Here is a 22,157-nt window from a genome sequence, read left to right on the forward strand (position 1 = left end):
CCTGCCTCTGGAACACTGTCACATTTACCTCAAATGCAAATCTGGAAAATGCAAGAAAATGTTCAAATCTTTAAACCCTTATTCAAAATCTTATCTCCCAGAGGTAACAATGGTTATCTCTTTTGTGTTTTTTTTTAATAGTCTACTTTTTGATATAAATAGTATTTTTTTACTTTTATAATTTGCCTTTCTCTCCACTTAATATAAATATTTGCATGCTATGACATTTTTAAAAAATCTTAATGAACAGGGGATAAATTCCAAAGATCAATAACAGTGATGATACTGGGGATCTTTGCCATTTTTTGACTTTTATGGAAATGCAGTTAATGTTTAATCATTAAGTGTGATATGGCTACAGGTTGATGTCTCCTTCTATCCTTAATTTAATAAGAATTTATATGTTAATTATATTAATTAAATATGCTAAATATATATTTATATATCAAGCCAGGAATAAATAAATTCATTCATTTTACCAGATGCATTTTCAGATTTTATTTTCTATTAAGATAATCACATATTTGACTAGATAATTAAAGTTCCTAATACTGACACAACCTTACACCCTTGGAAGAAAGCCTGCATCATCAAGCTATGTAATTTTGAGGTATTATAATATAATACAGTGAGTTAAAGTAAGCTCTTGGAGTTCCCACTGTAGCACAGCAAGTTAAAGATCTGGTGTTGTCTCTGACGTGAACCGGGTTCGACACCCTGTCCAGCCCAGTGGATTAAGGATCCAGAATTGCTGCAGCTGTGATGTAGGTCACAGCTATGGCTTGAATTTGGTCCCTGGCCCATGCTGCATGGTGCAGCCAAAAAAGAAAAAAAAAAAAAAAGAAGAAAGAAAGTGGGTTCGGATGGGTTCATACATTGGATCCTTTATTTACTAGCTATATAACCTTGGGCAAATTATTTTACTTCTCTGTATCTCTGTCTCCCCATTTAGATAAAATGGGCATAGTAACAGTACCTACTTCATAGGCTGTGGCTGTTGTCAGAATTAAAGAGAAAACACTTAGTACATTACCTGGCACATAATAGGCACTATATCAGTGTTTGTTATTATATAACCTGCTGGTATTTACTTTTTCAAATCTAGCCATGAGCTTAGTGTATAATTCTCTGCACTTTCTTTGACAGGCTATGATATCAGAATTAGACTAGTTTGAAAAGTAAACTGGATGCTTGCATCAGTTTCTATGTAATGGATACAAGCTCTTGCTTGTACTATTGAAATACATGGTAATGATCTCTTTTTTAAAATATAAAGGAATTCACATGTAGAACCATATAGGTAGTTCCTATCTCTTTCTTGGAAGAAATTCTTTGTTACCTTTTTTTTAATTTTTTTTTCATGGCTATTGGATTACTGGGTTTCTACTTATTAATTCAATTGTATACTAATTTATATCCACCTAGAAATTGTTCACTTTAATAATTTAATGTATAACAGCATAGAATTATGTGTAGGATTTATACCACTTAAGCAAATTCTCCATTAAATGGATTTAATAATCCCTTACTCAGGTTTCATGGTAAGTATCAGTTTTCTTTTTTGTTTTCATGATTTGGTCATCAGTAGATTTTTTCTTCTGTTTTGTAGTTTTATTTCTAGAGATATAGTTCTAGGATTTGTCAGTTCTACTGCTTTTCTGTTTTCTAGTTCATTCATTTCACCTTTATATTTATTAGGTTCTTTCATCGGTTTCTTTGTATTAATGTAGATAAATATTTTCACTTTTAGGTGAATTCTTATTTTCATGATTTTTGTTTAATCATTAAGGTCCTTAAGCTATTAATGTGCCTCCAACTATAACTGGCTATATCTCATGAATTTCAGAATGAGTGTTTTTATTATCATTTATACAGCTTTGAGTTATTTGTCAAAAGAATCTTTGAAATGCCAAATTTAAAAGCAGAGATAATGTGAGAAAAAAGAATGTATACATGTATGTGTCACCTTGCTATGCAGTAGAAAATTGAAAGAACACAGTAAACTGGCTATAATGGAAAAATAAAAATCATTATTTAAAAAAAATAAAAGCAAGGAGTTCCCGTTGTGGTGCAGCGGAAACAAATCTGACTAGGAAACACGAGGTTGCGGATTTGATACCTGGCCTCGCTCAGTGGGTTAAGGATCCCATGTTGCCCGTGAGCTGTGGTGTAGGTAGCAGACGCGGCTTAGATCTGGCGTTGCTGTGGCTGTGGTGTAGGCCGGCAGCTACAGCTCTGATTAGACGCCTAGCCTGGGAACCTCCATATGCTGCAAGTGCGGTCCTAGAAATGGCAAAAAGACAAAAATAAATAAATAAATAAATAAATAAAAGTAAAAAAAATAAAAGCAGAAGGGATTGATTTCACTTCTAATGTAACCAGTATAATTTTGCTACTTTGGAAATTTAGCTTTTTTTTCCTTAGCCTAACAGATCAATTAATTATTTTAAGTGATTCATACAAAGAGCTTGAAGAGGAAGTATTTATGGACATTTTAATCCATAAACAAAGAGGATATTATTAAACCCCTAATTATACTATTCTATATACTATATTATTTCTATTTTGCCTGTATCATTTGTTGATGAATGAAGTAAGAGTTAAAATCTCCTGTTATTATTATTTATTGGAAAATTTTACTAATATAACTAATATTTTTACTTTATATATTTTGATGTTATTTAAGTGCAAAAATATTATTGACTATTAAAACTTCATTGTAGATGGTCAATAAGTAGATCTCATTTTCACATTTAATGCATTTTTACTTCAACTATATTTTACCTAAGATGAATATTGTGACTCTAGCTTGTTCACATTTGCACAACATGAACAATAATTTTGCCCATTCTTTCAATTTTACTATTTTAAGTTTTTGTTTTTTTTGTTTTTGGGGGGTTTTTGTTTGTTTGTTTTTGCTTTTTAGGGCTGTACCTGTGGCATATGGAAGTTCCCAGGCTAGGGGTCAAAACGGAACTGTAGCTGCTGGCCTAAGCCACAGCCACAGCAATGCAGGAGCAAAGCCACGTCTGCAATATATACCACAGCAGGAACTCCTAGATGTTAGGTTTTAAAATGCCTTCTTATATTTAATGTCTTAGAGAAGAAGGCTGGTTTTCTTTGTGTTTCGGTACTTGTTTTATTTTTGCTGTTTTTCTTTGAAGTTTTTGGTTTTTTGAGGCAAAGTAATTAGGAAAGTATTCACTAGAATATGTGCAGGTGGTGATTTCTTTTCCTGGTATATCCTGAATCCTTGATTTCCAGATTTGGGTCATCTCAGTTCAAAAGCAAGGGATAAAAATAAACTGTGAAGCTGAAGGTCCTCATACCTATGACTGTCCCCAAAACTTCAGAAAAAATTTCCTCCTATGATAGTGACACCTGGCCTATATTCTCCACGTTATACTTAAGGACATCAGGAAAACCACTCAGGAATCCTCTTCTACCATGACATTAAAAATCACAGTGGTCAATGCAATACTGCTGTATAGTACTGGGAATTATGTCTGGTCACTTGTGATGGAACATGATAATGTGCGAAAAAAGAATATATACATATATGTGTGACTGGGTCACCTTGCTGTACAGCAGAAAATTGACAGAACACTGTAAACCAGCTATAATGGAAAAAATAAAAATCATTATAAAAAATAAAATAAATAAATTAAAAATAAATAAAACAAAATCACAGTGGCTTACTGACTCCATCTTTATAACAACTCTGATCACCTCCTACTGTCCCATCTTCAACGTAGTTTTCTACCAGAGGGGCCATAATAGCCTTACATAAGTTGCTCTGCATCTACCTACTATGTCTGTCTGTCTGTCTTCCTGTCTCTCCTTCTGTGTGTACACACACACACACACACACACACACACACACATACTTTGTTTTTGGTTATTTTTTGTGTATTTACTTAAGATTAAACTCCTTCCCTGGCAAGAAAGGATGTTCCAATTTCATTCTAAATTCCATTTTCTAGCTATGCTGAATGGCTTATTTCTCCTTGACCATGTCTGTATATTTTGGTCTCAGTTTCCTTTGCTTGTGTTGTTTTCCTACCATCTCACCTTTCCAATATTACCTTACTTTCTAAGAACCATCCCTCTTCATAACATATTCCCCAATTATACCTTCTAGAAATGCTTCCTCCTTCCTCTGAATTCCCATGGGCTCTCCTTACCTATGTTCTACATTTTTTACCATACTTTTCTTACCCCACCCATTGGGCTTTATCATTCTACACAAAGGGTGAGGACCCTGTCCCCCTTATCCCTGAATTCCTTATAGTGTCTTGCACATAAAAATGCTTGATGTTGAAGGACGACTAAAGCACTGAATGACCCTTTTAGATATTAAAACATTAATTCTGAATACCTAGAGGATATCAAAGCATAGAAGTATAGAATATCTCATTCTGAGTGTATTACCTGAACTGGTCCATTAAAAAGTGAAGAAATTCCTTTATTTCATCCACATGACTGAAGCTAGGAAGGTGTCCTCCAAGTGCCTGGCAGAATCTCTCAGCTTCTTCCCAGTTCCTCTTTCTTACAATTCTTTCCACATGAAATAGCTTAACAAGATACATTGTTAATTCATTTTCTGTCTAATTATAAAGTATTCATAATTTTAAAGTCAACTACAGTCAATATATGGGCCCCTGAAGTGGATTCTTATAATGCAATAAATACAGAGGTAAGGGCACATATACTGTGACATAGACAGATCCTGCTGAAAGAGCCAACTAGAGGCCAGCACAGGTGCCAGCCACTGTTGTCAGGTGGATGACCTTCCTCAGCCAGGCTGGCAAGCTCCTTCAACATGATACCATATTCTTCTGCCTTCCAGGGACCTTGAGAGATGAATCAACTAGGAAGAATGATTGTAAAGGGTGCATATGAATGCTTTGGGAAAAGACTTCTGCAAAGATATGTGCTAACCACGTAATTGTGACCATGATACACTGAGACATGCATAAGTATAGGACTATTTTCTGATGAAGAAGAATCATGGGCAGATTTCACTGATGTGCAAATGTTGCACTAATGTGCAAATGTGGCAAAAACAAAGCTTGTCACTTTGGACTGTTTCTTTGGTTTGTAATGGTTCATTTTATGCCAAAAGAACCACAGTCATTTCAAAAGAAGAGGAGCATATGACACATGGTAGGTTAAATTATTAGTCCCGATTCATCAATTCCTGTAACACATTCTTGCCATTGGGCTTACCAGTGGGTGAGGTATACTTCCTTGTGCCTTGACTTGGGACCCAGTCATGTGACTTGCTGTTATCAATGGGATACTAGCAGAGGTAAAGTGAGCAGAAGCCAGAAATGTGCCAATGTGGTTAGGCTTGCATCTCAGGCTCCAGTAACTGAGTATGAGAAGAACAAGCTCTTGCTAACTGCTGCCCCTTCAGCCTGACACCTGGATTGAAGGGCAGCAGACCTCAATTTAGAGCCTGGAGCCTAGCACAGCTGACCCACAGCTCAAAGTAGAGCTGACCACTGATTCAAGCTCTAACTAAATCAAACAAATTCTATCTGACCCAAACATCTGTGAACATGAGACTAAATGTTTGTTGTCATAGCCACTGAATTTTGCAATAGTATTGTGAGAACATGTGACTAATACAGACCTGAAAATAAATTCTTTGACTTGTTAGAGATGATGGAACTCTTCATCGACAAAAATAATTAAAGGAATATCAGAGTCATAGGCAAAGTATTAGCATGGCATGCAGCTCATCCAACTTCCCAGAATGAAAGCACCCTAGGAAAGCCAGACCTCACATTGGCCCTGCTCTTTTGCGTAGCACATGAGTTTATATGGGAATGAGTTATCTGACACCAGAGGTTTAATGATGCCATGACAAGGACTCTGTGCTCCCAAATACTTTGGTAGGTGATATATCTGTCTAAGGAGGAACATAGTTTGTACAAAGGAACACACTAGGATAGTATAGAGATAACTTAATTGAGAGACTGAGTAAGAGTATTTCTTTACCTTATAACAAGAAAGACCTGAGGAGAAACTATGCCAGCCTTCAGGACAGGGATCTCCAGGCTTGGGAGATGATTTTTCCGGCTCAGGAGGCCCACTTATCTTCTTGCAAATTGAAAGTGCTCTGAAGCTTCTGCAGTCTTTTACCTCCCACTTTCCAAGAGACTTTCCAGTAGCCATAGCCACACACCCTCCTGCAAAAGCTGGGGGTGAATTGAAAAGTTTAAAAAATTACAATAGATAGTTCCCATTGTGGCTCAGCAATAATGAACCCAACTAGTATTCATGAGGACGAGGGTTTGATCCCTGGCCTTGCTCAGGGGGTTAAGGATCTGGAACTGCCATGAACTGTGGTGTAGGTTGCAGATGTGGCTTAGATCTGACAGTTGCTGTGGCTGTGGTATAGGCTGGCAGCTGCAGTTCCAATTCAACCCCTAGCCTGGGAACCTCCACATGCTGCAAGTGTGGCCCTAAAAAAAGCCCCCAAAACAAACAAACAAAAAAACCCAAAATCAAACCAAAATAAAACAAAAAACAAACAAACAAAAAAAAAAGCAAAAAAAATTACAATAAAAATTTCAAGTTCAAAACTTTCCTAGTACCTACACTATTTGGCTCAGGGTGAGGAGAGAAAACAGGAAAGAAAATGAAGGAAGTGAACGTGTTGTTCACAAGAATAATGACGATGGCGATGGTAATACAGAGAAGTGTTTACTACATGATAGGTACTATTCTAAGAGGATTAAATGAACTGATCCTCACAAAAACCCTACAGAGTGGATTCTACTGTCACATTGAGGTACAGTGAGGTCCAAGGTCACATATTAGCAAGCAGTTGATCCAGGATTGGAATCCAGGCTGTATGTGTACAGAGCTGTACCCTAAACCACTATGATGCTCAGGATAACCTAAATTGTTCATATTCACCTAACAACTTTCACACATTTTTAAGCAACTTAGTAAACCTCAAAACAAAACTTTCCCAGATTCAGATCCAGAGGAAAAGCTGGTACGATAAAGGTAGAAGGAGACTACAGCCAACTAATCTATGACAAAGGAGGCAAGAATATACAATGGAGAAAGGACAGCTTGTTCAATAAGTTGTGCTGGGAAAACTGGACAGCCACACGGAAAAGAATGAAATTAGAACACTCCCTAACACCATACAATAAAATAAACTCAAAATGGATTAAAGACCTAGATATAAACCTAGACACTATAAAACTCTTAGAGGAAAACATAGGCCAAACACTCTCTGACATAAACGACAGCAACATCTTCTCAGATCCACCTATCAGAGTACTGACAATAAAAAGAAAAATAAACAAACGGGACCTAATCAAACTTCAAAGTTTCTGCACAGCAAAGGAAACCCTAAACAACACAAAAAGACAACCCACAGAATGGGAGAAAATCTTTGCAAGTGAATCACGGACAAGAGATTAATCTCCAAAATTTATAAACAACTTCTGCAGCTCAACACCAAAAAAACAAGCACGCCTATCAAAAAATGGGCAAAAGATCTAAACAGACAGTTCTCCAAAGAAGACATACAGATGGCCAAAAAACACATGAAAAGATGTTCAACATCACTCATTATTAGAGAAATGCAAAAATCAAAATCACTCCGAGGTACTACCTTACACCAGCCAGAATGGCCATCATCCAAAAGTCTACAAACAATAAGTGCTAGAGAGGGTGTGGAGAAAAAGGAACCCTAGTACATTGTTGGTGGGATTGTAAATTGGTGCAACCACTGTGGAAAACAGTATGGAGATTCCTCAGAAAACTAAATGAACTACCATTTGATCTAGCAATCCCACTCCTGGGCATCTACCCAGAGAAAACCATGACTTGCAAAGACACATGTACTCCAATGTTCACTGCAGCACTATTTACAATAGCCAAGACATGGAAACAACCTAAATGTCCATCAACAGAGGAGTTGGTCAAGATGTGGTACATATACACAATGGAATATTACTCGGCCATTAAAAAGAATGAAATACCAGCATTTTTTGCAACATGGATGGACCTAGAAACTATCATGCTAAGTGAAGTCAGCCATACAATGAGATACCAACATCCAATGCTTTCACTGACATGTGGAATTTGAAAAAAGGACAGACTGAACTTCTTTGCAGAACAGATGCTGACCCACAGACATTATGGTCTTAGGAGGAAACAGTTTGGGGGGTGGGGGGTGTGCTTGGGCTGTGGGATGGAAATCCTGTGAAATCAGATTGTTATGATCATTATACAACTACAGATGTGATAAATTCATTTGCGTAATAAAAAAAGTAAAAATAAATTTAAAAAAAGGTAGAAGGAGATGTGTGGTAACATACATTTGTTTACTATATATTTTATGGGAGCCAAAATTTTTTTTATCTTTTGTTTTTAGGGCCGCACCCATAGCACATGGAGGCTCCCAGGCTAGGGATCAAATCAGAGCCAGTATATGCCACAGCCACAGCAACGCAGGATCCAAGTCGCATCTGCAACCTACATCACAGCCCATGGCCAGAATTTTATTTATTCACTGTGACATGAAAAGACTGCATTGTCTGATCCATTTATAGATGAAGAATTAGCGACTTGCCTACAATCAGAGTGAATGGTGGAGTCAGAATCTGAACCCAGATTTGTCTGGCAAAATGCCATAACACCTTTCCTCTCACATCACACTGCCCAAAATGGGCAGAGGACAAGAAGGGCATACATTGCATAGTAATGAGCACAACTTCTCTGTGAACAATATAGAGAGAAGCCATATGTCTCATGCTCATTATACATGGACAGCAAGAGGAACAGGACCTGGGAAAAATAGTGCTGTGTTACCCTGGATGGGTGTGCTATTTTCCCCTGTTCTGTCCCCTACCCCTGGCTTGCTCAATGCCAACCAAGCTGGCTAAATCTTGGGGTAATAATGGTAAAGGGGGCTTAAGGGCAGTCTTTCTGCCTAAAGGACTGAGAGAATAACCATATGGCTACTTCCTGAGCAGCCCTCCAACCACTGAGGCTTATCCATGAAGAATATAACATTGGCGCCAAGATGTCTGAATGTCTATAAAAGAAATCACGTGTTTTGTATATTAGAATATTCTAATTTAAAGTGAAATTTAACCAGGATTATCATATGTATCCTCCATCCTCTACAAGTAAAAAGATGACCTTGTTATTATCAATATCCCTCATATTTATGAGGACAATGTATTACAAATTTTGTGGGCATTCTCTATTTCAAATGTTGTAACTATACACTCACTTGTTCCAATTGTGAGATTATAAAAAAATGGTCTTCATGAACATATTCTACAAACACAAGAAAATATAAACAATTCAAAGGAAGAAAAGGTCAATGCTTTGTAGCTGTTGTCTCAAAGACAAAATCCTCTAAAAAGTATTGGATTAGAAATCAGGAGATCTGGATTTAGCAATTCAATAACCAGATAAACTTGGTCAAGTAAATCACCTTCTTAAGCCTCTGTTTTCTTAACTCTAAAATCAGGAGGGACTTCTGAGGCCTTTTCTGGCTCAAATGCTCTGATTCTACAGCTAATTACAATCAGCGCTTTAGCACATTAAAGAAGAACAAACTAACTTTCGGGATAAATAATATCTACAATACATTGCTTCTCTAATTCTCACCCATTGAAAATCACATGAATAAACACTTTCAATTTTGGGGAAAGGAGTTAAGAAGAAGAGAGGTGAAAATGCAAAGTGCTCCATGATGAAGCTTCTAGAATCTGTTGAGACTTACATGGAAAAGATAAAAAAATTCATGCTGATGCTTCTAGCTGTGTACCATTACACTGTGGTTTCCGAGAACTCAGTTTTCTAGCTTTTATTGGGTCGTTCCCAAGGATTTCATAGGAAAGACATACTCTGTGCATCTATTTAAGTTTCCATAGATAGACTCTAGTCCGGAAGATCATCAAAGGGAAATGAGTAGATTTGGGAGACGTGCGGCATCTCTCAAGTCACTGAATTCTGCTGCTTTAAAAGCTAAGGCACTCACCAGGCTCCAAATAATTCCAGTTGGAAAATGTTATAGCCCACTTTACTCCACCAACACTTGCCCATCTATATTCTCTACTTGCATCCTTATCTCTCAGGCCAGTCCAGAAGTATTTTTCTGAAGATTTAGTATACTTTTTCATCATATCATTCAGGTATTCTTGCTCAAATCTACAAAAAGAGAGTCAAGTTAGTAGGTGTTTTTACAATGACTGAATTGCTCTATAAATTGAAGATGCATCTTTTACTTAGGAAGAGTATTGAGCAAAGAGACTTGGAATTAAAAATTCTCTAGAGGCATTCCCATCGTGGCGCAGTGGTTAACGAATCCGACTAGGAACCATGAGGCTGCGGGTTCGGTCCCTGCCCTTGCTCAGTGGGTTAAGGATAGGGCGCTGCGTGATCTGCGGCATAGTTTGCAGATCGGGCGTTGCTGTGAGCTGTGGTGTAGGTTGCAGACGTGGCTCGGATCCTGCGTTGCTGTGGCTCTGGCGTAGGCCGGTGGCTATGGCTCCGATTAGACCCCTAGCCTGGGAACCTCCACATGTGGTGGAAGCGGCCCTAGAAAAGGCGAAAAAGACAAATAAATAAATAAATAAAAATAAGAATAAAAATTCTCTAGTGCATATTTACTCATGGTCGCACCTGCTAGTTATAGTCAGATTGCAGTTGGTTCCAAAGGGGACCTCGTCCTCGTAAATCTTGTAACAAGTTTCTCCATGTCTCTTCCAGCCCTAAATCAGAGGAAAAATATCATCACACTGTCTCCTGGACTTGATGTTGTCCCCTTCTGACAAGCAAGGTTCTGCTATAGGTAACATCTTACAACTTATGGAAATGAAGGACTTTGCCAGTGAATTCACACACATGGTGAGGGTGGCATACAATTTCATGGATAACCTCCATCAAGACTATGAGCCTGGGTCAGAAAGAGGTGTGTCCATTTCCCTTACCCCTAGTGCCTAGCTCATCCTAAGAGTATAACAGTTTGTGGTCAAATTTTTTTTGAACAAGGAATAATATAAGTAGGAGAAGTGAAAAATCAGCATTGAGGATGGTAATCACATATATTTTCATAGAAATTCATGAATAGATAATTATTTTTCCTATAATTCTATTTTTTCTGTAAGAATGCGATATGCTATGATTCATTGCCTTCTGGCTTGTTCTAATGCAAATGAAATGAAGCTAGCAATTTCTTCTATTTTCCAAGTCTAAATTGTTTAAGTCTCCACTACGATCTCTAACCAAGAAGGTGTAATATTGCTTAGAAAAACTGATATGGGTTTTACATACCTCATCTGGAGGGCACATCTTATCAGATCTTGTATCATTCAATTTTTCTCCCTTTTTCTTACATACATATTTTAGTTTCTCTTCACATGACTGGACCTTCCACTGACCTAGCTTTTAAAAAACAGAAAATATTTTTTCCCACAAGAGATTATTTGTCATCTATTTAGAAGTGAACTCTTATTTTAAATCAAGATAGTTTCTTCTTACAACTATCAAGGAGGGAGAGGGGGAGACAAGGAAGTATGAGAGGGACGGGGGGAGAATGACTATAAACAAATGATTCGATCTGAGAACATATCTGAAAAAATGTCATCCAACAGGCCTGGAAACCTGTTAATTTCAGTATCACCTCAAGGTCAGAGTGCAGATAAATTTCATTTTTTTAATCATGGTCTTGGAGAATAGACTTGTGGTTGCCAAAGGGGAGGAGGAGGGAGTGGGATGGATTGGGAGCTTGGGGTTAATAGATGCAGACTGTTGCCTTTGGAATGGATTAGCAATGAGATCCTGCTGTGTAGCACTAGGAACTACGTCTAGTCACTTATGATGGAGCATGATAATGTGCAAAAATAGAATGCGTACATGTATGTGTAACTGGGTTACCATGCTGTACAGTAGAAAAAAAGTAATGTATTGGGGAAATAAAAAATAAATTAAAAAAAATTTTTTAATTTCATTTTCTTATGGAAATAACAATAAAACCATCAAAGGACACTTAACATTCAAGTTGAAGAGAGAAGAACCCAGCCCAAAAAGAGTTGCCAGTGTTACAGTCTTCTTTCACATGATGCAGTCAAAGTTTGTTCATGGGTTACAAAACTTTGGACAGGTCACCTAACTTCCCTGTCTCAGTTTCCTCCTATGCATGATGATGATGGTGATTAGAATAGCTACTCTCTAAGAATTTTAGAATCAAAAGTTCTTCCAACTACTTCCAGCCTGAGGTCAAAGTTCTGTTTTTCAAATGTTACTTAATATTTATTTGGCATAAGTCACTCTGCTTTCTTCAAATTAAATTTTAGTAAATCAACTGAGATAAGGGTCAGGTTTTTTTGTTTTTTGTTTTTTGTCTTTTTGCCATTTCTTGGGCTGCTTCTGAAGCATATGGAGGTTCCTAGGCTAGGGGTCGAATTGGAGCTGTAGCTGATGGCCTGTACCAGAGCCACAGCAACATGGGATCCGAGCCGCGTCTGCAACCTACACCACAGCTCATGGTAACACCGGATCCTCAACCCACTGAGCAAGGCCAGGGATCGAACCTGCAACCTCATCGTTCCTAGTCGGATTCATTAACCACTAAGCTACGATGGGAACTCCCCAAGGGTCAGTTTTGAATACTGGAATGCTGTTTAGATATACCATCACTCTGTTCACTCTGTCCTATGGGACTTCATTTCTATCTATGATCCTCTTTTAAAGACAGCCTGTGTATCCCTTTAAATAGAACATTAGGAGTTCCTGTCATGGCGCAGCGGGGAAACGAATCTGACTAGGAACCATGAGGTTGCGGGTTCAATCCCTGGCCTCGCTCAGTGGGTTAAGGATCTAGCGTTGTTGTGATCTGTGGTGTAGGTCACAGACCTGGCTTGGATCTGGCATTGCTGTAGTTCTGGCATAGACTGGTGGCTACAGCTCCAATAAGACCCCTAGCCTGAGATCTCCACATGCCACAGGTGCGGCCTAAAAAGGACAAAAAGACAAAAAAAAAGAAAGAAAAAGTAAATAAATTAAAAAAAAATAGAACATTAAATGTGACACCCTTCTAAATCCAGCTTTACACTTTTCGAAACACCTTTACCGCCAAAACATTTCTAAATAGTCCTACCATTCATTGGTTGTACTCAAGTCTCTCTAGAAGTTTGGGTGACACAATCAGCCTCCTAAACTATTGGGCATCCACAGAAAAGTGAATCAAACAAAAACATAGAGATACCTATGTCCTTTCAGCTCAAGATAGTTTATCTTGGACTCTAATGATGCATGTTCAATAAACATTTGTGCATTCTATAGAGTAAGACTGTCTTGTACAAAATCAGATCTAATTTTTTTTTTTTTTTTGTCTTTTCTAGGGCCGCACCCGCGGCACATGGAAGTTCCCAAACTAGGGGTCTAATCAGAGCTATAGCCGCAGGCCTACACCAGAGCCACAGCAATGCGAGATCCCAGCCGCATCTGCAACCTACACCACAGCTCACAGCAACGCCAGATCCTTAACCCACTGATTGAGGCCAGAGATGGAACCTGCAACGGTTCCTATTCGGGTTCATTAACCACTGTGCCACGATGGGAATTCCAGATCTAATTTTTTAGTAAAAGCATTTTTTTATTCTCAATGTAGGATAATTATAACACTGATCTGAACATGAGAAGATGAGGTTTTCCAGGTTAAACTGTGACTATATGCTAAATAGCACACTGATGGTCCTGAAAGAAAGCAGCCTTTCGGAGCCAACCTGCTGCAAGAATCTGAGCTCTAAAGGGATTCTCTTGATCTGTTTCACACCAGAGCAGATACTCTCAGACAGGAACCGGATTGCTTCTTGAGAAATAGCTTAATTTACCTTTTTTTTCAGCATCTACTAGGAAGACAATCTACAATGCTGTACCTTTTATTTCCCAGCTTAAATAGAAATATCCCAACCAAAGTCATATTATTATTATTATTATTATTATTAGTCAGGTATCACAATAAGGACATAAATAAGCCCGAGGAGGTTTCCTACCTTTCCTAAATAGGAAACACAGTTGGGAGTCTTATTGTAGGAACATTTGGCTCATTCTCATTCCAGTAAGTTAGAGTAACTTCAGTACCATCTGACCACTGAAATAGAGTGGGTGTATTTACATTCCTAAGACCTGTCCATGTTTCTTCTTTGGCATCTAAAAGAAAAATGGTTTATTTGGTTACTCAATACTATACTTCAATATGCACATTACTACTGATTTTTTTATATTCTGATACAGGAGGTAAAGAGCCTAAAATTTTATTTCAGAAAAAGATATTCTTAATCAATCTGTCAAAAATGTTCATAAGTTGGCACGATGGTGATGAGGGCTTTTTAGGTCACTTACACAGGTAGGGTACACAAGTGGAACGACAGCTGTACTGTGATCTACAGGCTCAGGGTTCCTCATACATGGTTGAGATAAACCTTGCTTTATGAGAAACAATGAAATTCTACAAATGCAATCATAGATACTCCAATTAGAATACGAATACTGTCCATCACCGCCATGGAATGACCATACTGCCTTCCCAGGTAAAACAACTGGCATCATGAGGGCACAGAATAGGTATCTAGTATTTGCTATTATGAGTGAATCCATAGGAGGAAATCGTAAGAATGGCTCTCTAGTGTTCTGTTCACTTTTCAGCTGTCAAATAATTACAAAAGTGAAATAATCATCACTTAAATGTTTGGAGCAATTTAAAGACCATTTAGCTTATGAGAAGAGGGAAATTATTCAATCATTGGTTGTACTGTCAAGTTGGTAGCCACTAGTTATATGTGGCTATTTAAATTTATAAATCAATGAAAGTAAAAATTCAGTTCCCCGGTCGCCCTCACTACATTTCAAGGGTTCAACAGCCACAAGTGATTGCTGGCTACTGAATTGGACATAACAGTTTATAGAACAGTTCCATCATTGAAGAAAATTCTATTGGACAATGCTGATATACAGGATCAAATCGGAAGCTTTTCAGTCTCACAAAAAAATTGAAAATAGGGCTATTTTAAAATGCTAACACCTCTCAGAGAGGATACTTAAAAAACTTACCCCCTTTATGGAGTTTTGTGACAATCACCTCCACATCTGCTAAAGAATGAATGCTGATGAGGTCACTACTGAAGGTTTTGCATTTCATATGTGCCTTATCCCAGGAATCACTTTCATTCACAAGCAGATAGCAAAATCCATCATTTGGCAGCCAGTCTGCTGCATCACAGCGGGTATCTGAGTATGTCCAAACATCTGGAGAAAAGAAGCTATTTATATTCCAGTAAAGATACATCTATTTGAATCAATAATATTGTATATTCTTCTTTCTTGAATCATAAGGCTTCTGGAATACTGGAGAATGTGGTGTCAGATAGTACAGTGACATGAATTTATGTGGTGCCTAATGTATACAGGGCATCATAAGAGTGAGTACAAGGATTCAGGATATAATGTCATTTGAAGGCATACAAATGTGCTATATGGCTGGTTACAGACTATTTAGAGGGTTTCCCCTGGTCCTAGTGACAGAAGAAAGTGTGGGGTAAGTCAGTTGCTGACAAATCTCTTCCTGGGTATGGGCTTTGTCAGGTTCCCCTCCAGTCTCTGCCTTTGGGAGACTATGAAGTTGAGCCTCCTTTTCATGAATGGTCAGCTGAGTCAGGGAATGTGCATTCATGTTCACTGCTGAACAAAGAACAGGGAGAGACTTGAGGAACAGAATAAGACATTTATTCACTTCACACCCAAGAAATGGCAGCAGGAGAAGAAAAGGGCAAAGAGCATCCCTGGCCCTCTTCTCTCCTCCCCTCTTTCAGTCCTGTGGTCCTTATGGAAGGAGGGACTCTCTGTTTTGACTACAATAAAACTGGCTCAAGTGATGGTCAAAAGATTAGAGAAAATGAGTGAAGCATAAACCATACAAAGTACTTCCATCCCTCTTAACAGAACTAGAACGTAGCTCAGCTATTCAGGTTTCATAGCTTTGAAACCATTTGGAATATTTGTTACAAGAAAACATAGCATCTTTAAAATGGGGATGGTTTGGTTCTTTTTTTAACTAAAGGATAAAGTTCAGGTTCAGTTTTTCATATTTATAAAATAACTCAATTAACTTTAAGGTTCTAAAATAGAACTTATTATAGTATTTTATAATTATAATAAAGGAATGGGGAAATACTCATAATTGAACTTAATCATTTTCATATTCTAGTCTTTGTCTCTGTGAATACACATTCTTACAAGATTAAAATGATAAGTAGGCATATGATTTTTGTCCTATGTTTTGTATTTTCCTGCTGGCACAGTTATTTTAATAAATGCACATTATTCAATCATGTGGAAACATCACGATTTACTTAATAATTGCTACTACAGGATATTTATTTGATCCGTCATCAGTCACCCTGGCTTATCTTCATTTGCAACTGCCTTTTCTTCTTTGCCTTTGTTGTATGGTCTAATATGGTCTAAATTTGAATCAACTTGGAAGACGAATGTTCATTTTTTCCTATTATTTTTTAATCTTAAAAAATAGCTCTATGCTCCTATTTGAATGGTAAGAAATTTTATGCTTTATTCTCTTCCCTCAACATTCCTTAAAGCAAGACATTTTAAAAACCTTCTCTTTTCCTCAAGTTTTATATTAATTTTTCTTATTCAGTGATGATTTAATCAAATGCCAGGTATACAGTGGGCCCTGTACAAGATATTTAGGGCATTTCTCTGCTCCATTCTTTCAAAGACTCCTCAAACTTTTCTGCACCTCAAAAGTTACAGCTGTCCTGTGTTTCTCTTACCCCTAAAAATCCCTAGAAAAAACTCCTCCATGTACATATTTTGTCCATCTGCACCTCTCCTTTTTTTTCCTTCCTTCTTTCTTTTTTCTTTTTTTTTTTTTTGGTCTTTTTAGGGCTGTACCCCCAGCATATGGAAGTTCCCAGGCTAGGGGTCAAATCAGAGCTATAGCCACTGGCCTATGCCACGGCCACAGCAATGCCAGGTCCTTAACCCACTGAGCAAGACCAGGGATCGAACCGAAATCTCGTGCTTACTAGTCAGGTTCATTACCACTGAGCCACAATGGCAACTCCTGCACCTCTTCTTTCTATCTGATTTATCAACAAAAAGAATGAAAGAACCAGCCTGGCAAAAAAGAAGAGAGGTGGGTAGGCTTGAGGGGCAGAGGTGGAAAAGTTCCTGTGTCCATCATTTCTTATTTCTCAGAAGCAGGTACTATGTAACACCTGGCCCTGGAGCAGGGGCTCACAAACTTTAGTGTGTATCAGAATCACCTGGAATACTTTTTAAAACACAGATTGCTGGGTGCTACCCTCAGAGTTTCTGATTCAGTAAATCTGGTGGTAAATCTTAGAATCCACATTTCTAACAGGTACAAGCGAAACTGATGCTCCTAGTCTGGGAAACCACTGCTCTAGAGAAAAAAGATCCACCTGATTCATTCCCTGTCTAGAATATCTCTGCCTTCTTATGGGCATATACCCATATGAATAAAACTAAAACTAAAGCTTTATTCATGTATAGTTGGTATTATCTAACCACAGGGTCAAAATCAAATACTTTCCTGCGTTGGTAGTATACGGTGAAGGAAAGGGGGAAATAAGTATCTGAAAAGGATTTACTTGTGTGCACAAAACTAATTCTGAGACCTCTTTATTGGAGGAAGTGAGAAAGGTACCTGTTAATTCCACTGTGTTATTTAACAGTTTCTTGCAGACGTAGGGCAGTCGAGCCTCACAGGAAAAACTCTGCCACAGACCCGAGTAGGCATCCATTTTTGCACAGCTGGATCCGCCAATTGTCGGTGCACTTGATACATCTTAAACGGTAGGATTTTCAGAGTTAAAAGAAGATTAGGGCCAGGATGGCAGTTAGAAAAAATAATTTGTATCCCTAATTTTCTGTTTTTATGGGAACTCGTAAAATAGTTAAAACTTTTAACAAAAATGAAATGTATAAGCTGCAATGGACAATCATGTGGTTACCTATGTCCTTAAGCATAGGATATGGAGTTGGGGGGGAATCTGATATGTTATAGTTAATTTTTATTTTTTTATTTTTTTGTGCATTTAATTTTATGGAATATACTAGACTTACAATTTGTTAGTTTCAAGTGTACAGTAAAGTGCATCAGTTATACATGTAAATTTATCCGTTTTTCCCATATAGGTTATTACAAATTATTGAGTATATTTTCTTGTGCTATACAGTAGGTTCTCGTTAATCATCTATTTTATATAGTGGAATGTATGTGTTATTCCCACCCTCCCAATTCTTCCCTCCCCCCAACAGTTTCACCTAGGTAACCATAAGATTGGTTTATGAAATATGTGTTTCTGTTTTAGAAATAAGTTTTTTATATCATTTTAATTAGATTCCACATATCAGTGATATGTATTTGTCTTTGGCTTAGCTTACTCAATATGATAATTTCTAGGTCCATCCATGTTGCTGCACATGGCATTATTTCACTATTTTTTATGGCTGAATAAAATTCCATTGCATGTATGTATGACATCTTTATCCATTCCTCTGTTGATGAACAATTTAGGTAGCTTCCATGTCTTGGCTATTGTAATTAGTGCTCTAATGCACATTGGGGTTGTAGTTAATTATTAAAAAGACCAACCAAACCTTTGCTCCTAACCAACTTGCATGTCATATTCTGTGGTCAGAAGCTCTTAATTTGCTACCCTATACAATAAAAATACTAATTTATGATTCTGCCATGTCTTTAAGGCTCTGAATTAAGGATTAAATTATCTTTAAAGATTATATTTACTGAGATAATAGAGAATTAATATACCAACACAACTCTGTTAATTAAAATGACCTATGTATTGGTTTTTATTGCACTTGTTTTTCTTACATGCATGCAGAATGCTTTTGTACTGAAGCTGGCGTTAACTTTTACATTCTATATTTGTCAGAAGCCTGTGATTTTATTTTTTTAAAAAGGTTATCTAATTTTTTTTTTTTTTGGCTGAGAGGGGTTTTCTTTGTTTTACTCACTAAAATTTTTTCTTCAAGGTCTTTATTTATGTATTAAAATAACAGCTTTATGTTTTCAATACTTGGATGCTTCAGTGGAAGAACCCAAGTGTTTGAGAATGAGAAGTTAAGTTGCAGATGAAACCCAACATGGGTCAGTCACAGACAAGACAAGTCAAAACAAGACACATAATGGTCCCCAGGCCATGTAGTATGGCTTATTCTGCTCCTACTTAAAAATGTAGGGTCCTTCTAAAGATTAGGGCAAATGCCCAGCTGCCCATGGTGGGGGGTCAACTTGGCTATAATGGTACTACAATAGAGAAGGGCTTAGGGAAAAAAAAATCTTCTGAGAAGTGACAATTTTAAGAGCTGTCAAGTTTTAAAATTTGTATAAGCTCTCAGGGAGTGGGAAGCTCTTATTTTTTGAGGCTTATGTTCTATGCATAGCAGTGGAAGAGGCAGCAGTTACCTGGGTCCCAGTTGAGAAAGTTTAATGGCTTGTGGTCTGACCATTCCCAACCTCTAGCAGAGTACAGTTGATTTAAACCGATCCAGAAAACTTTAGCAATGCCTTCTTTTTCTGTAAGATTACACAATTTTTAAAAGTGACAAAATTACCTGTTATTATCTAAGCCAAACTTAAGTTTACATTAAGAGCAAAAATTTCTGCAGGCCTTGATTATAAGGCAGGAAACCTATAGAGGCTTCTATCCAACAAAATCAGGCGATGCTGAGAGACAAAACTTCTGTCTACTGAGAAACCCCAAGGCTGCTAAGTTAATTCAGTTCTGCTTTCCCGTTAGCTTATCCAGTTCCCTTTCTTCTAAGAACAGAATCTTCTCAGAGTAGTTGTTTCACTATTTTTAACCTTCTTGGTACTGACACTGAAAAAAACAGTTTCCATTACATATCTAGATAATTCAGACTGACAGTTTAATAAATTCATTAAGCATGTATCATTTGCCAGGTACTAAGGATATAAAAACCAAAATGACCAAGTCCCTGCCTTCATGAGGCTTTCAATCTAGTAGAAGGACACATATGGATACCCTAAATGGTGAAGTGTAGCCAGTACTGCTTCAGAAATATGTGCAGAGCTGATTCATAGGCAAGGGATATACAACTCTAGAGTCCAAAGGAGACATTAAGGCTGGAAACACAGAGTAGGATACACACACACACACATTACTGTTGAGATGCAGCATTCAAATTTATTATTGGATGATTAGGTAACATTAGCATAAAAAAGAGAAGCAGAAATAATTTAGTGAAGCTAATTGCTGATATGCCACTCAGTGTGCACATGCCCACAAGCAATGGGTAAAATCATGCTGGGTGTATCAGTCCATGTGTATTGAAAAAAGAATGTATGGATGATTATAAGGATTTTCACACCACTGTCAGAAGTCAACACCATTATTCAAGAACCTGGCAGGACTTGATCAATATCACAAAGAATCTGAAGATGTTGATGGTCAGATAGAAGAGATAAAGCAGAGTTCCTGTGGTGGCTCAGTAACCATAAGGTTGCAGGTTCGATTCCTTGCCTCGCTCAGTGGGTTAAGGATCCGGTGTTGCCATGAGCTGTGGTGTAGGTGGCAGATGTGGTTCAGATCTGGCATTGCTGTGGCTGTGGTGTAGGCCAGCAGCTGTAGCTCCGAGTAGACTCCTAGCCTGGGAACCTCCATATGCCACAGGTGTGGCCCTTAAAAAAAAAAGAGAAGAGATGAAACAACTAATGAAATGGTCTACAGAAGACAAAGATGATGTTGACAAATAGAAGAGCCAATGGGTTGGAATCTCTATAGATTTGTTGCAATATTCCCAGCAGTAAAACACTTGATAACTGCTTCTTAATTCTCCCAGAGACTTATATATGCTGTATTATAGTATTACATATATAATTCATATATCTTTCTATAAAAATATAAAATATAATTTATATTATGTAATTTATATGTATATTATATAAATATAAATAATTCTTAAAATATAGATTTTGTCTAGTATATATACCAGATTTATCTATGTGATTTGCATGTAAAAAACCATATCCATACTTTATTCTCTATATAGATATTTATCTGTGTAACTTGCATATAGAAAACCAATCAATACTTTAAGGGCTCTTTGAGGGTAACTTTGACTAAACATAATTTTTGCCTTACACACTTTAGAACCCAAATGCCTAAAACGAGTGACTCCACTGGAACTGACACCTGAGAATGGAAGACATTCCCTGGGTAGGGCAGAAGTAGCAACAGCAAAGACAGAAGGGGCCAAGAGAAGCAACCTAGACACCAACATCTGAGCCATGGGTGGAAGTCTGGGAAGTGGGTAGTAGCCATGAGGAGAGGCCCAGTTATTGTTCAACTGAAGGGTAAATGTGAGGTTAAGAGTGAACTGTAAAGATACACTGTGCTATCCAGGAGCTATTTTTCACTGTGTAATACAGAGGCTGGCTTTACAATCTAAGGAAATTTTTCTTAATGCTAGAAATTTAAACAAGTTTATAGCCTATTGGGGAAGAATCAATAAAGTGGGTGTTGACGCAAACATAAGAGACAAAACAGCTGATGTAGATACAAAGTTCTCAGGGGAAGTAGTTAACCCTGAGCAAGCTGGAGGAATAACAGTATAGACAGAGATAAATTCATAAGTATGAGGGTGAGAAACGAAGGGTTCACCTCACTTTCTCAAGGAGATAGATGGTAAGGAGAGTCTCTCTACTAAGGAGGGAGAGAGTGGGTATTTGGGTAGATGGCTGGAGGAGAATGCTGAGGGGGACTCTGGATTTATCCTTTGCTTTCATCTTATCAGCATAGGCAAGGGCTGCCAGCATTGGTGTACTGACCTGGAGGAATTGTTCTAACGTTTTCTTCATTAAAATAATGAGGTAAAAAATGCAACTGATCTTCCAGCATTCCTTTTTTTTAATTTATTTTTTATTTTTTGCTTTTTAAATTTTTTGTCTTTTTGCCATTTCTTAGGCTGCTCCCGCAGCATATGGGGGTTCCCAGGCTAGGGGTCAAATCAAAGCTGCAGCCACTGGCCTACATCAGAGCCACAGCAACGCGGGATCTGAGCCACGTCTGCAACCT

At 37.7% G+C, this 22,157-nt stretch overlaps 1 protein-coding gene across 1 annotated transcript in view; it reads right to left on the minus strand.

Annotated features, from left to right (window-relative positions):
- Positions 1 to 22,157, minus strand: part of LY75 (lymphocyte antigen 75) — a 105,905-nt gene that overhangs the window by 58,387 nt on the left and 25,361 nt on the right. Inside the window, 10 exon segments of the mRNA NM_001184946.1 lie at positions 4,432 to 4,574; positions 6,007 to 6,206; positions 10,028 to 10,197; positions 10,672 to 10,760; positions 11,323 to 11,433; positions 14,046 to 14,084; positions 14,087 to 14,202; positions 15,103 to 15,297; positions 17,741 to 17,881; positions 19,526 to 19,636. Of these exon segments, the coding sequence (NP_001171875.1) occupies positions 4,432 to 4,574; positions 6,007 to 6,206; positions 10,028 to 10,197; positions 10,672 to 10,760; positions 11,323 to 11,433; positions 14,046 to 14,084; positions 14,087 to 14,202; positions 15,103 to 15,297; positions 17,741 to 17,881; positions 19,526 to 19,636 (1,315 nt within the window).

This window comes from Sus scrofa, chromosome 15 (genome assembly GCF_000003025.6).
Source record: "Sus scrofa isolate TJ Tabasco breed Duroc chromosome 15, Sscrofa11.1, whole genome shotgun sequence".
Lineage (NCBI taxonomy): Eukaryota > Metazoa > Chordata > Mammalia > Artiodactyla > Suidae > Sus > Sus scrofa.